At 44.2% G+C, this 16,083-nt stretch overlaps 1 protein-coding gene across 9 annotated transcripts in view; it reads left to right on the top strand.

The window, feature by feature from the left end:
* Window positions 1-874: 874 nt before the first annotated feature.
* The window catches only part of DLAT (dihydrolipoamide S-acetyltransferase), a gene marked incomplete at both ends in the record, with an annotated part of 32,971 nt that continues 17,762 nt past the window's right edge, over window positions 875-16,083 (top strand). For 3 of the 9 annotated variants that reach the window (XM_080717918.1, XM_080717916.1, XM_080717915.1), the window contains 7 exons: window positions 875-1,153; window positions 1,577-1,678; window positions 2,637-2,761; window positions 2,907-3,084; window positions 6,187-6,313; window positions 7,565-7,752; window positions 11,178-11,328. In XM_080717918.1, coding sequence (XP_080574044.1) covers window positions 875-1,153; window positions 1,577-1,678; window positions 2,637-2,761; window positions 2,907-3,084; window positions 6,187-6,313; window positions 7,565-7,752; window positions 11,178-11,328 — 1,150 coding nt within the window. Of the gene's footprint in view, window positions 1,154-1,576; window positions 1,679-2,636; window positions 2,766-2,906; window positions 3,085-6,186; window positions 6,314-7,564; window positions 7,753-11,177; window positions 11,329-16,083 lie in introns of those variants that run through there. The other 6 variants (XM_080717922.1, XM_080717920.1, XM_080717917.1 and 3 more) reach the window with 5 other exon arrangements.

The following is a 16,083-nucleotide window of genomic DNA, read 5'->3' as shown; positions in this document are numbered from 1 at the left end:
AGGCACTGAAGAAAAATACAGACTGGATTTTTGCCCTCACTAGTAATACAGTTCAGTTTTGACAGGAAATGCACTCATGAACCAATAGCAATGTGTAGCTAATGGCTTTCGAAAGGGCCTAAGATTACTTCGTCTAGTGACATTGTGGCCGTCTTAGTTGGTGTGAGTGAACTCTTAAGAAGTTCATACAACCACAAAACAGCTTTAACAATACATTTTTTTTACTATCTAATAAAACAACGCTTTTGGCTACTTAAAAGAGATTCTTTAGTCACTGGGGCGTAACACAAACCCGTTTTGCAAATCCTTACTTTTACCCAGGGCATAATGAATCCTGCAGCAATACCTGCGAATGCGGGGAAGCACCTTCCGCTTGGCTGCCCTTCACACCATTTGGCCGGAAAACCTGTCACTCCCGTTTCCGGTGGGGTTACAAACCTAAAATTCAATCTGAGTAACCCAGGGCTGCCCAGGGCGGGCCCGGGCCGGGTCGTTTCAGGACCCGCAGGTGCACGCCCGCCCGGGCCCCGGGGAGGCGGCGCAGACCTGGGAGTCTTCACCCGCCGGCTGCCAGGCCTGGCCGACCCCGGCTTCCCGCCCTCGCACCCCGAGGCGCCGTCCCGCCTTCGGGGTCGCCTCTCCTAGGCCCCCGCCGCCCCCCGAGCTCGCGGCCGGGCCCGCGGCGGGGCGGCCGGTGGCGGCGCGGGGGTCCCGGGCCGGCCGGCGGGAGGGGGCGGGGGAGGGGCGGCGGGATCGCGCGGCCGGTTTTACGACACCGTGCGGCTGCGCGCCGCGGCTGACGGCAGAGCCGCGCCGCTCCCGGAGAGGTCACTGCGGAGACCGGAGGGCTTGGGGCGTGGGAGCCGGTGGCACTATGTGGCGCGTCTGTGCGCGTCGGGCCCACACGGTGGCCCCGAGGGCAGGACTCGGGGCTCGGAGGAGCGCCCCGCGGCAGGGCCCCGGAGCTCCGTGCGGGAGCCGGCGGCCCGGGCCCGCTCCGGCTCGGTGCAGCAGCACGGCCGCGGCGAATGGCGGGGTCCGGGCGCCGTGCGGCTGGAGCCCCGGTTCTGGCGCCGCTCCGCGGAACCGCTTGCTGCTGCGACTTTTGGGATCGCCCGGCCGCCGCGCGTACAGTCTGCCCCCGCATCAGAAGGTGAGACCCGGGTCCCGGACGCGGTTGTCCTTCAGGGCACACTTGCTGGCCCGGGATCCTCCTTCAGAGGCCTCGGGGATCTTCCAGTTCCTTCCAGTGTCTGTCATCGCCCCCTGAGCTTTGCTATACTGAGCTGCCTTCTGGGGATCCGTTCCACTGAAGGAAGAGCTCCAGGCCTGGGGCAGTATGCTGAACGTCGGCTGAGGTTAGGGGCCTCGCCAGACCCACAAGACTGCAAGAGGCGCCCTGCTACTGGGAGTCATACACTTCTGGTGGGCAGGAAATCCCTTGGTACCTCCAGTGCCCGGTGTGCAGTGCGACTCCGTGAACCCTTGGCGTGAAGCTGATTGAATGAAACCTTAAACTAGACCAAGAGTTAAATAGCCTTTTTCAATTGAGTGCTTCTCCTTTTTCCCCCTCCAGGTTCCATTGCCTTCTCTTTCCCCCACAATGCAAGCAGGCACCATAGCCCGTTGGGAGAAAAAAGAAGGGGAGAAAATCAATGAGGGGGATCTAATTGCAGAGGTAAGTTTTAAAATATGGAAACGAGTTCTGTTTGTGTGTGTGTGGTACTGGAGGTGGAACCCAGGGGCTTTTCTACCTCCAGGCTATACTCCCAGACCTATTTTATACTTTATTTAGAAACAGGGTCTCACTAAGTTGCTGAGAGCCTCACCAAGTAGCTGAGGCTGGCTTCGAACCTATGCGATTCTCCTGTCTCAGCCTCCCAAGCGTGGGGATTACAAGCGTGCACCACCACGACCGGCTTGGAAATGAGTTCTAATGGACTGACTGCAGAACAGATGGAGCTTTACTTTCTGAGTGAGAAGTTTTAACCTTTGCTTAGGAAACATGATTTTCACAACTTGTTATTAGAATTAATTGGTAAGTTGTCAAGCAGCTGGCCAAACTGAGTTTTACGCAAGGTGCCTTTTTTTGGTAGTACTGAGGAATGAAGCCAGGGGCATTCTACCTCTGAGGTCCACCCTCAGCCCTATTTTATTTTTTATTTTGAAACAGGATCTCACTAAGTTGTAAAGGGCTTCACTAAGTTACAGAGGCTGGCTTTGAACCTTTGATCCTCCTGTCTCAGCCTCCCAAGTACTGAGATTACAAGTGTGGTCCACCACACCCAGCTTTACACAAGATGCTTTTTAATTCCTCCTCCTCTTCCTCTTTCTCCTTTTTTTTGGGAGGGGTACTGGGAATGGAACCCATGGGGGCAGCTACACCCCAACACATTTTTGTTATTTTGAAACCGGGCTCACAAAGTTGAGGCTGACCTCCAACCCGGGATCCTCCTGTCTCAGTCTCCCAAATACTGGAATTGCAGGTATCCACCATGATCCCAGCTAATTCCTTTTTTCCAAGTTTGTTATAGTGGCTTTATCTTCATTTGACTATTGATATCTGTAATTCTAGACACATGCTAATAAACTGTGAACTGGTAGTACAAACCTAAGCTATGGCTTTGTGTTGACAGGTTGAAACAGATAAAGCTACTGTTGGATTTGAGAGCATGGAGGAGTGTTATATGGCAAAGATACTTGTTGCTGAAGGTACCAGAGATGTTCCAATCGGAGCCATCATCTGTATCACAGTTGGAAAGTAAGTAGAACCCTCAATTTGTGAAAGTTTCATGTTTATCAGAATAATTTAACTCAGAATAGAGAAGTTAGTAAGGACTTGGAAGACTTCTGTGGGAGCTGAATCTGCTCCCCCTTATGTTTAATGCATTCTCTCTCTCCTTTAGGCCTGAGGATGTTGAGGCCTTTAAAAATTATACGTTGGATTCCTCAGCAGCGCCTACCCCACAGGCAGCCCCAGCACCAAGTCCAGCTGCTGCTGCTCCTCCTCCTCCTCCTCCACCACCTGCACCGTCTGCGCCTTCTGTTCAGGCTCCTGGTAGCTCGTATCCTACTCACATGCAGGTGAGGCTCAGCTCCTCGGTGTTTGCTCAGGATGGCTTATTGTTTATCCTTTTTTTTTTTTTTAGATGGCTGTAACATTCTGAAAACTGACATTAAATGTGTGGGGTCTTGTCATATGTGGGGTGGGGTATTGAGGGTTGAGCCCAGGGGCATTCTACCTCCAAGCTACACCCCCAGCCTTTTTTATTGTTTGTTTTGAAACACAGTCTCGCTAGGTTGCTGCAGCTCTTGCTGATTGTTGTGGCTGGCCTCCAACCTGAGACTCTCCTGACTTTGCCTCCCAAGTACTAAGATTAGAGGCATGTGCCATTGTGCCTGGCAAAGAGATTTAACTATGAAAATTGACAACTCTTTTAATTTTTTTGGTACTGGGGATCGAACCCAAGGCATTCTATCTCTAAGCTACACCCCCAGCCCCTTTTCTCTTTTATTTTGGAGCAGAGTCTTGTTAAGTTGCCGAGGCTGGCCTTGAACCTGCAGTCTTCCTGTCTTAGCCTCCCAAATCAAATCCTGGGATTATAGACAAGTATGTACCACTACACTTTGCTAAAATTTGACATTTTATTCCTAGTTATTTCCAGGTTTGTGAACTTGGATGATTCTTTGAACCTTTCTTTGAACCTTAGTGTAGTACTGAAGATAATGCTTGGTACTTTTGATTTAAGAGCATTATGTGGTAGATTTTGAGGATGATTTTTACTTCTGTTCTACTCCATATGTAAATAGAGTTTATGGCTTCAAGTGCCATCCATTGAATAAAGCCCCTTTGACATGTGGTGGTCTCTTTTCTACAAGTGGGTGAAGTATTCTGTAGTATTAATAAATGAGAAAACTTGACAGTTAAAGAGTGTGAACTGGGCATAGTTGTGTATGCTTGTAATCCCAGTACTGGGGAGGACAGCAAGTTTGAGGCTAGCCTCAGCAACTTAAATGAGACTGTTTTCAAATAAAATAATCAGGCTAGGGGTATAGTTCCAAGGTAGAATGCCGCTGGGTTCAATCCTTAGCACCACAAAAAAAGAAAAATAAAAGGGATATGTGTGAAATAGACATGTAGAATAGTTTTGCAACAAATCTGAAAGCCACGATTCTATTAGCAAGATTGGTTTCTAGGAAATTAGCTGAGTAGATATTAGGGGTATGTGGTGTGTGTGTGTGTGTGTGTGTGTGTGTGTATGTGTGTGTTTTGTGGTACTACGGATTGAACCCAGAGGCATTCTACTTCAAAGTTATACCCCCAGTCCTTTTTATTTTTATTCTGAAACGATCTCACAAAGTAGTTGCAGAGGCTGGCCTAGAACCTATGATCCTTCTGTCTTCAGCCTCCCAGGTACTGGGATTACAAGCATGCACCACTACACCCAGCTGTGGATTTATGTGACTTTTTGTCTTTGGAGGTGTTTCTGGTTCTGGGGGTTGAACCTAGGAGCATTCTACCTCTGAGCTATACCCCCAGCCCTTTTTCATTTTTTTATTTTCTTTTTATTTATTTATTTTTAATTCTTTATTTTGAAACAGGGTCTCAGTAAGTTGCAGAGAGTCTCACTAAGTAGCTGAGGCTGTCTGCAAATGACGATCCTCCCCTCTCAGCCTCCCAATTTTTTTTTTTTTTTAACTCAGGGGCATTGTACCTGTGAGCTACACCCCCAGCTCCATGTTTTAGTCTTTATTATTTTTGAAATGGTCTCACTGAGTTGCAAAGGGCCTTGCTAAGTACCTGAGGCTGTTTGTGAACTGCAACCCTCCAGTCTCGGCCTCCAGAATGCTGGGATTCCAAATGTGCACCACCATGCCCGGCTGAAGTTCTTTTTATTTTTTTATTTTGAAGTAGGGTCTTGTTAAGTTGCTGAGTCTGACCTCGAACTTGGGATCTTCCTGCCTCAACCTTATGAGTAGCTGGGATTACAGGTGCACATCACTTTTTCTAGGAAAAAAAAAGTTTGTATTATCCTAAATGCTATAAAAAGATGCAAACTGTGCTTAGATATTTATTGAGGAAATAATTTTGACTGTAAAAAGAAACTTTTTCAGTCAGGTATGATGACACATGCCGATAATCTCAGAATTTGGGAGGCTGAGACAGGAAGAATGAAGGTTAAAGGACAACCTTAGCAATGTAACAAGACTCTGAACAATCTTGTGAGACTCTGTTTCACAACAAAATGTAAGAACCAGGTACATGTCTGTATCCCCAGTACTTAGGAGGCTGAGACAGGAAGATCACAATTCATGGACAGCCTCAGTTAATACTTAGTGAGGCCCTTTGCAACTCAGTGAGATCCTGTTTCAAAATAAAGAATAAAAACTAGGGTTGAGGGTATATCTTGGAAGTAGACTACCCCTGAGTTCCATCCCCAGTACCGCAAAAAAACCATAAAATGGGCTAGAGGCTGGGTGTTGTGGTGCATGTTTCTAATCCCAGTTATTGGGTGGCTGAGACAGGAGGATCTCAGGTTCACAGCCAGTCTCAGCTACTTGGTGAGGCCCTGCACAATTTAGTGAGACTCTGTTTCAAAGTAAAGAATAGCCAGGCGTGGTGGCACCCACTTGTAATCCCAGCATTCAGGTGGCTGAGACTGGAGGATTGCAGTTTGCGGACAGCCTCAGCTACTTAGTGAGGCCCTCTGCAACTTAGTGAGACCCTATTTCAAAATAAAGAATAAAAACTAGGGCAGGGTGTGTAGCCCAGAGGCAGAATGCCCCTGGGTTCCATCCCCAGACCCACACACAAAAAGAAAAACAAAAAGTAAGGAATAAAAAATAGGGCTTGGGCTGGATCTCAGGTAGAATGCCCCTGGGTTCAATCCCCAGTACCACAAAAGGGTATAGCTTAGAGATAAAATGCCCCTGCATTTAATCCTAAGCACCACAAAACAAACCAACAAACCTTCCCTTCTGCCTATTGCTTTTAACTTTGGAGGCTGGGTCAAAGTATGTAAAGCTTGAGGTCTGAAGAAACCTAATATAACTGGTGGAAAGTAGAAAACTATCGAGACACCAAGCTTTTGCTGTGATGAATTTTAAAACTGTATAAGCTTGCCGGATTGCTCTTGCACCCAGTGCTTCCTTGTATTAAGCAGTGATATGTGTTTGTTTCTACAGGTACTTCTTCCTGCCCTCTCTCCCACCATGACCGTGGGCACAGTTCAGAGATGGGAAAAAAAAGTGGGTGAGAAGCTAAGTGAAGGAGACTTGTTGGCAGAGATAGAGACTGACAAGGCCACTATAGGTGAGATTTCTGCAGCTCTTAATAGTGGAAGCACTAAGTCTTCCAATGAGAGGAAGAGGATTGTCATCCTTTCCTGTAATGAGTGAGTGATAATATGAAAATTTCATATTTCTTAGGATTCATTTCCAGGGACAAGATACTTTATAACAAAAATGTATATAGTCAGATTTGTCACACTCATACTCCTCAGTGAACCAAGGGTACATCAGCTCAGAGATTCTTCTTTTTTTTTTGGTACTGGGGGTGGAACCCAGGGTCTCACTAAGTTACTGAGAGCCTCACTAAGTAGCTGAGGCTGACTTTGAACCTGTGCAATCCTCCTGTCTTAGCTTCCAAAGTGCGGGATTACAAGCGTGCTCCACTACGCCTGGCTCAAGAATCTGTTTTAAAATAAAAACAAAAAGGTCTGGGGGCTCAGAATGACCCCGCATTCAATATCCAGTACCACAAACACAGAAACTCCACATAGTCATTTGTGGTAATCCGCTGTCTTCTGCAGTGGTAGTTTTTATTTTTCTTCCAAACCCCACCATTCCTGGATGTCATCTTGGGGTAGAGGGGAATTGAAGACTAGACTCTACAATGCCCTACTCTTACCCCCAATCCACCGTAGTAATACTGTAATATCTCTTTATCTTTTACTTACCATACTACATTCTCTACAAGGTTTTTTGTTTTGTTTTGTTTTGCTTTTGTGGGTCTGGGGATGGAACACAGAGGCATTTGACCTCCGAGCTATACCCCCTGCCCAATTTTTTATTCTTTATTTTGAAACAGGGTCTCACTGAATTGCGGAGGGCCTAAGTAGCTGAGGCTATCTGTGAACCGCAATCCTTCGGTCTCAGCCTCCCAAATGCTGGGATTATAAGCATGCGCCACCACACCCGGCTCCTACAAGGTTTTATTAGAAGAAAGGATTTTCTTTCTTAAACAACCCTTGGGAATAGTTATTCCTCAAGGTTCATAGGAGACTGATACCAGAATAAAAGTCTGCATATATTCAATTCAGCTGCATTTTCCCCCAAAATGTTTTCAATCCTTTGGATGTAGAACCTGAGGACATGGAAAGCTTACAGTACTATAATTATTCCTATTTATTCTTTATTCTGAGACTCAGGTTGAATAGCTTTCAGAAAAGTTACATAGCTAGTTTGAATGAGAAAAGCCTTTTCCTTCAAAAGCCACCAGGAGTTTATAAGGATAGTGGAGTTTTTTAAAGTATCATAATGTTTTCTTTTCTCTCTATTTAAGGTTTCGAAGTACAGGAAGAAGGTTATCTGGCAAAAATCCTGGTTCCTGAAGGCACAAGAGATGTCCCTCTAGGAACCCCACTTTGTATCATTGTAGAAAAAGAGGCAGATATCTCTGCGTTTGCTGACTATAGGCCAACTGAAGTAACTGATTTAAAACCACAAACACCACCACCCACCCCACCCCCGGTAGGTATGCTTCCGTAATCAAGGGGACTTTTGTCCCGTTCATCTCTACATTAAAGGCATCTGATTAGATGGTGTCTTTGGAGCTCCTTTCAGCTCCTACTCAAGGTACCAGGAATAAGAAAGGAGACGGTTTGTAAACATTTGTAAACATTCGTGGAGACCTGTAGGCTCCGCTGCGCTGAGCCATCCACCTAATGGTCACTAGTGTAATCCTTCCAGCCTCCCCCATGCACCTGCTGTCTTGAGTTCTTCTAAGAACAAAGCTGAGGTGGCATGTTCCTTTTCTGCTCTAAGTGTAAATATAATACTTAAGGAAGGTAAGGTTTCATTCCCTATTTCCTGTTGATTTTGCTATATAATCTATCACTTTCAGTTCTCTTGGTATTCATATAGTGGGTCCAACATATATTTCTAGTACATTGGAACCTTGACATGTATTTGTTTTTGATTGACATGTAATGCATTTGTTTTGCTCAGAAGTTAGTGTACCATGATATACTTGTGCTGTACTCTGTATACCTATAATACCTTTAATATGAACTTATATTAACTCCAAGCATAGATTCTACTTTTTTTTTTTTTTTGCAGTACCAGGGATTGAACCCAGGGGCATTCTACCTTTGAGATACACCCCCCACCCCTATTTTTAACTCTTTATTTAGAAGTATTGGGATTATAAGCCTGCTCCAGCATGCCTGGCTTTAGATACCAATTTTTTTTTTTTTTTTTTTGCGGTATGGGGGCGGAACCCAGGGACATTCTACCTCTGAGCTACATCGTACCCTGCCCTATTTTTTATTCTTTATTTTGAAACAGGGTCTCACTGAATTGCAAAGGGCCTCACTAAGTAGCCGAGGTTGTCTGTGAACCGTGATCCTACTGTCTCAGCCTCCCAAGTGCTGGGATAACAAAAGTGTGCACACCACGCCTGGCTTTAGATACCACTTCTAAAGAAGCTTCTGCATATATGTCAGTTTTAGAAGAGTTGCACATTTATTTATTTTATTTGTTGTTTTTGTTTTCTTTGTGGTGCTGGAGATTGAACCCACGGGCATTTTACCTCTGAGCTACATGCCCAAACGCTTTTTATTTAAATCAGACAAAACTTGATTTCTGAGTTCTCTACATTCTTGGGGAGCTGGCAGTTAATGATGTTGGTTTATTTAAGATCGTTTTCAACATGGAATCTTCTAACATAATTTTGTATTTTGAAATTAGGTTAAGAAAAAATCATGTTGGTGACGAACTTAGTTGAAATAATGAAGGTGGCAAGAGATTAAAGTGAAGAAAGTTGGGCATGGTGGTGCATTTTTTTTTTTTTTTTGGGTGGTACCGGGGGTGGAACCCAGAGGCTTTCTACCTCTGGGCTATACTCCCAGACCTATTTTATATTTCGTTTGGAAACAGGCTCTCACTAATTTGCTGAAAGCCTCACTAAGTAGCTGAGGCTGGCTTCGAACCCGTGTGATCCTCCTGTCTCAGCCTCCCAAGTGCGGGGATTACAAGTGTGCGCCACCATGCCTGGCTTGGTGCATGCTTATAATCCCAGCATTTAGGAGGCTGAGGCAGGAGGATCGTGGTACACAGACAGCTTCAACTACTTAGTGATGTCCTTTGCAACTTAGTGAGACCCTGTTTCAAAATAAAGAATAAAAAATAGGGTTGGGGTGTAGCTCAGAGGTAGACATTTTATATCAGTCAGCAGTATTAAATTTCATACCTCTTAATGTTATCCTGGAATAAGATAAATTGACTTTTTATTGTTCTTACTATTTCTGTTGCTATATAATGTTGGTTAAACAGGAAAAAGTATACTACAATCTTTGGGGAAAAAAAGATAAATGTTACATAATTAAAATAGCTTTTACCTCTACTTTTTTTTTTTTTTTTTTTTTTTTTTTTTTTTTGTGGTACTGGGGATAGAACCCTTTTACCTCCGGACTACACTCCCAGACCTATTTTATATTTTATTTGGAAATAGGGTCTCTTAAGCCAGCGAGGCTGGTTTCGAACCTACACAATCCTCCTGTCTCCACCTCCCAAGCGCAGGGATTATAAGTGTGTGCCATCACGCCCGGCTACCTCTACCATTTTGTACCCCATTAAGATGTATGACAACAGCCAGGCGCGGTGGCACACGCTTGTAATCCCTGCATTCAGGAGGTGGAGATGGGACGATCGCAGTTTGCCGACAGCCTCAGCTACTTAGTGAGGCCCTCTACAACTTAGTGAGACCTTGTTTCAAAATAAAGAGTAAAAATTAGGGCAAGGGGTGTAGCTTGGAGGTAGAATGCCCCTGGGTTCCATCCCCAGACCTGCCTCCAAAAAAAGATGTATTGCAACAATATACCAATAAAAATAATAATAATAAATAAAAATAGCTTTTAGGCCGGGCATGGTGGCGTATGCTTGTAATCCCCGCGCTTGGGAGGCTGAGACAGGAGGATCACACGGGTTCGAAGCCAGCCTCAGCTACTTAGTGAGGCTTTCAGCAACTTAGCGAGACCCTGGTTCCAAATAAAATATAAAAAAGGTCTGGGAGTATAGCACGGAGAAAGCCTCTGGGTTCCACCCCTAGTACCACCAAAAAAAAAAAAAAAAAAAGCTTTTAAAATATAAAAAAAAAAACATGATGCAAATGTATTTACCATTTTCCTTTATTTAAAAAAAATATTTTTTAATAGCCAGGTGTGGTGGTTCACAGACAGCCTCAGCTACTTAGTGAGGTCCTTTGCAGCTCAGTAAGACCCTGTTTCACAATAAAGACTAAAAACTAGAGCTAAGGGTGGAGATCATAGGTAGTATGCCCTTGGGTTCCATCCCCAGTACCACAAAAAACAAAAAATAGCTTTCAACTTCTTTTTTTTTTTTTTTTTTTTTTCTCGTGTCTGGGGATGGAACCCATGGACATTCGACCTCTGAGCTATACCCCCACCCCGCCCTATTTTTTGTTTTTTATTCTTTATTTTGAAATAGAGTCTCACTAAGTTGCGGAAAGCCTCACCAAGTAGCTGAGGCTATCCCTGAACTGTGATCCTCTGGTCTCAGCCTCCCAAATGCTGGGATTACAAGTGTGTGCTGCCACACCTGGCTAGCTTTCAACTTTTTTTTTTTTTTTTTTTTTTTTTGTGGGTTTGGGGATGGAACCCAGGGGCATTTGACCTCTGAGCTACACCCTCTGCCCTATTTTTTTTTTATTCTTTATTTTTGAAACAGGGTCATCTCACTAAGTTGCAGAGGGCCTCATTAAAGAGCTGAGGCTGTCTGTGAACCGCAGTCCTCTGGTCTCAGGCTCCCGAATGCTGGGATTACAAGTGTGCGCCACCACGCCCGACTGCTTTCAACTTCTTCTTCAAACAGAAACTCTTAATCTTTCAGACCAATCTTTGCAGTATGAATGAATAATTTGTAACTTTTTTCAAAAGGTGGCCAGTGTTCCTCCAACTCCCCAACCTTCAGCTCCTACACCCTCAGCCACTTCTCCGACTACTGCTGGACCAAGGGGAAGGGTGTTTGTTAGCCCTCTTGCAAGGAAGTTGGCATTGGAGAAAGGGATTGACCTTTCACAAGTAAAAGGTAAGTCTGTTGCTGGGGTGTGAGGTTACAAAGTTAAAATTTAGTTGAGTTTCCTCCTTAAGACCAGTATATACAACTATATATTGAGCCCAGGGGCATTCTACCTCTGAGCTAGACCCCCAGCCCTATTATTTTTTCTTTATTTTGAAACAATGTCTTCCTAAGTAGCTGAAGCTGGTCATGAACCTGTATTCTTACTGTCTCAGCCTCCCAAGTACTGGAATTACAAGCATGTGCCTGGCTTGAATTTGAGATACCTTTTACAACTTTCCTCTACTTGTGGGGACTGCTTAATTATTGGTGAAAGTATACATGGTTGTTGAGCAAATTTGGGTTATAGGTTTTGGTTATGTAATAAGAAATCTCTCTAAGTGCTAGGTTGACGGTGTAGCAATAAGCAAAACAAAACATGATGGGGTATTTTAAAATGATGTAATAAGTGCCGGGCGTGGCGGCGCACACTTGTAATCCCAGCATTCGGGAGGCTGAGACTGGAGGATCGTGGTTTGCGGACAGCCTCAGCTACTTAGCAAGGCCCTCTGCAACTTAGTGACCCTGTTTCAAAATAAAAGAATAAAAAATGGGGCAGGTGGTGTAGCTCTGAGGTCAAATGCCCCTGGGTTCCATCCCCAAACTGGCAAAAAAAAAGAAAAAAAAAAGATGTAATAAAATTTCTATAAAACTGAACTAGAATTCCTTGAAAAATGCCATACAGGTTATTGAAGAGAACATGGGGTTTGGAATCTTGGCATTACTATTTTCAGTTTCATTTGTGGCCAACAGCAAAGTATTGAGGGAACACAGAAAGACACTCTGGAGCCAGAGTGCTTGTGTTTAAATGACAGCTCCTCCTTAGACTAGCCTGTGACCTTTTGTGTCTCAGTTTATTTGTGTATAAAAATAATAGCTGACAAATTGTGAGGATTAAATGAGCAAATAACAATGTTTGTGCAGAGGATGAATTTTGCGGCATTAGCTATCATGTTAGTCATGTCCTTATTATTAAATAAGATGATTTAAATGCTAAGAAAGAAATAAACTAAGAGATATACTAGTGATACCATACAGTCATGACTACTTAGACGGAGTATTGGGGAAGACCTTTCCTATGGAATGACCTTTAATCTGATCTGAAGGACACATCAGCTGGGAGCCAACCATGTGAAGTGCTGAGGAAAGGCCATTCCGGTTGGAGAGACCAGCAGTACACAATCTGAAATGGGAAAGAGCTCGGTACATGAAAAGTGCAATGGGGCAGGGGGAGCAGAGTGTAGAGGTAGAACAAAAGGTTGGAAAGAAATAGTTGAGACTATCAAGGAGAGGTTGTGTGAAATGGGAAGCTACTGACAGGCTTAAGAAGTGAAATAAAATCTTTTATATAAAATATGTTTGTTTTTATTTTTGGCATGTCTGGGGATGGAACCCAGGGGCATTCTACCTCTGAGCAACACCCCCAGCCCTATTTTTTATTTATATATAATATATTATATAAATATATTATATAATATATATATATATATTTTTTTTTTTTTTTTGTGGTACTGAGGGTGGAACCCAGAGGCTATCTACCTCCAGGCTATACTCCCAGACCTATTTTATATATTTTATTTGGAAACAGGGTCTCACTAAGTTGCTGAGAGCTTCACTAAGTAGCTGAGGCTGGCTTCGAACCTGTGTGATCCTCCTGTCTCAGCCTCCCAAGCGCAGGGATTACAAGCGTGCGCCATCATGCCCAGCTTTTATTTTATATTTTGAAACAGGGTCACACTGAGTTGCAAAGGGCCTCACTCAGTAGCTGAGGCTGTCTTCAAACCATGATCCTACTGTCTCAGCCTCCCAAATGCTGGGATTACAAGCCTGCGCCACCATGCCCAGCTTTATTATTTTATTTTCATTATTTTCTTTTTATATAGACTCAACAGAACTTAGTCAAGGATCCCATAAATGACAGTAATAATTTCAGAAGAAAGGTGGGGTGCAAGCCAACCTGGACGGGTCGAAAACTGGGTGTGAAGTGGAGATGGTATTGTGGATAACTCATGAAGTAAAGGTGTAGCTTTAGCAAGACGTGGTCTTGAGAGAGGGCTTCTGGAGGTGAGCGACAATAGAATGAGTCTAGTTCAGAATCTCTCCGCCGTGTCACTGTTAGCATTTTGGGCTGATAGTTCCTTGCTGTGTGTGGTGGTGTATCCTATACATTGGAAGATGTTACTGAAGTCCTTGGCCTCTACATAGTAGCAACCCTAGTCACTAAAGTAGAAATGTCTCTCACATTGCCAGATATCCCCAGAGGAGCAAATCTGCCCTCCTTGAGAACCAATGATCTAATTTAAAAAGATTAAAAGATGACACCAAAGGGGATTATTTGTAGTACCATATCTTAGGGAAGATGCAAAGTCCTTGAGAATATAAAAAGGAATGGTATTAGCCTTTATAGGAATTAGGGACATTTGATCTCTTTATTTTTTAATTTTTAAAAATTTTTTAATTTTTTTGTCACTAGGTATTGAACCCAGGGGCATTCTACCTCTGAGCTATATTCCCAGCTCTTTGTTTAATTTTGAAACAAGGTCCTGCTAGGTCTGACTTTTTGCTGAGGCTGTCCTGGAACCTGCTATCCTCCTGTCTTAGCCTACCAAGTACTGGAATTACAAACATGAGCCACCACACCTGGCTTACCTGTGTTTGTAGGAGAGAGGAAAAGATGTATCAGTTTGGTGGTAGAAGAGAGTTCCTCTCTGGTTGCTACTGTTTAGTCAATAAAATATGGAGTGAGGGTATCAGTTGGACAGTGAGTCATGGGAGGACTGAGATTATAGAGATTGTAAAGTAGTATAGTATTCTCAGAGATTAGAAAGGTGAATTTAAAGTAGACAATTTTCTGAGCAGTTTTGTGTGTCCATTTTAGGTTTGTGGTTCTATACTTACAGTATAGTCAGCCAGCATACCAGGTATGTGCTTTTTTTCCTTAGCAACATTAAGCTCCTCTGAGATGCTGCCACTGAGAAAGGTAGCATCACACTTTCTTTTTTGCGGTACTGGGGATGAAAACTGGGACCATTCCACCGCCAGTCCTATTTTTTATTCTCTATTTTGAAACAGGGTTTCATTGAGTTGTGTAGGGCCTCACTCTGTAGCTGAGGATGTCTGTGAACCACGATCCTCCTGTCTCAGCTTCCCAAATGCTGGGATTATAAGCGAGCGCCACCACGCCCAGCTTGCGAGCACACTCTCAGGTGTATTTTTGCGGGGAAGTGGTCATAACAATAGCCTGTGGCATGGAAGCTGGGTAGGGAGCAAAGTGAAGACAAGAAGGGTCACGGGTGATCAGAGCAGAGGACCCGGCGGAGTGGAGTCTTGAGGTTAGAGAGATTCTCTTCAGTGGTTGAGGGAGTGGTGTAGGCTGAGTGAACTCAGATGAGCTATTACTGCGATGTTTCCCCTGTAACCCTCAATTCTCTGACACCAACTGTGTATTCAGCAACTCAATCCAATTCTGACATCAGACTCCATAGGTGTAAGGACCTGGTCCCACAAGACTGTCCTTACTTCAGATCCACCTGCAAGGCCTGGGGGTCACCTATGTGTCTATCTCATTGGCTATAAATCAGGAGTTCCCAGGGCCTTTCCTTAGGATCCATTAATTTGCTAAATGATTGACAGAACTGAGGTAAACCCTTCACTCACAATTAGTTTATTATAAAGGATATAGCTCAGAAACGGCCAAATGGAAGTGATGTCAAATGGAATCTGGGGAGGGCCACACAGTGCCAATGCCCGCTCTGGGCGCAGTGCCCTCTCAGCACAGTGATGTGCTTACCAACATGGAAGCTCTCTGAATATCACTGTTCAAGAATTCTTATTTTCAGGGCTGGGGCTGTAGCTCAGTGGTGAAGCGCTCGCCTAACATGTGAAGTGTCAATTCCCAGTATTGGGGGAGGAGATTTTATTTTCATAGACGTATCATTACAAATACATGATTGACTACCTCATTGACCATTTGTCATTGAACTCTGTCTTCAGGAAATAGAGCAGTGAAGGAGGAAGAATATGGGGAGAGGATTGAGGGGGACTGAAAGTTACCGCTTCAAACACGTGTTGGTCTTTCTGGGTGACCATCCCTTGTCCTGGTAGCCATCTAGGAGTCCTATCACCTCCTTAGCATCAACTCTGGGGTGGTGTGAATGGGCTGGGTATGAATAACAGAAGACACAACTCATGGAATGCCAAAGGTTTTAGGAAGTCAATGCCAGGAACCTACACAAAAACCAAATGTATTTCTTATTATACCTCAGTGATGGCAGTCAGAGATATGGTTGCTTAAATTCTAGATTTTAAGGCCGGGCGTGGTGGCGCACACTTGTAATCCCCACGCTTGGGAGGCTGAGACAGGAGGATCACACGGGTTCGGAGCCAGCCTCAGCTACTTAGTGAGGTTTTCAGCAACTTAGTGAGACCCTGTTTCCAAATAAAATATAAAAAAGGTCTGGGAGTATAGCCCGGAGGTAGAAAGCCTCTGGGTTCCATCCCCAGTACCACCACCAAAAAAAAAAAATCCTAGATTCTCGAGATGTTTAAGTACTAGTGATAATCTGGTTTATGATTTGACTTTAAAGGCTGGGGGCAAGCGGGTGTGGTGACACACACTTATCATTCCAGTATTTGGGAGGATAAGACAGGAAGATTGCAGGTTCAAAGCTAGCCTCTGATTTAGCAAGGGCCCTCTACAACTTAGTGAGACCTTGTTTCAAAATA

This window comes from Muscardinus avellanarius, assembly GCF_963383645.1.
Source record: "Muscardinus avellanarius genome assembly, chromosome: 1".
Taxonomy (NCBI): Eukaryota; Metazoa; Chordata; class Mammalia; order Rodentia; family Gliridae; genus Muscardinus; species Muscardinus avellanarius.
Note: the sequence above shows the minus strand (reverse complement) of the source record. Positions and strands in the feature narration are given on the sequence as shown.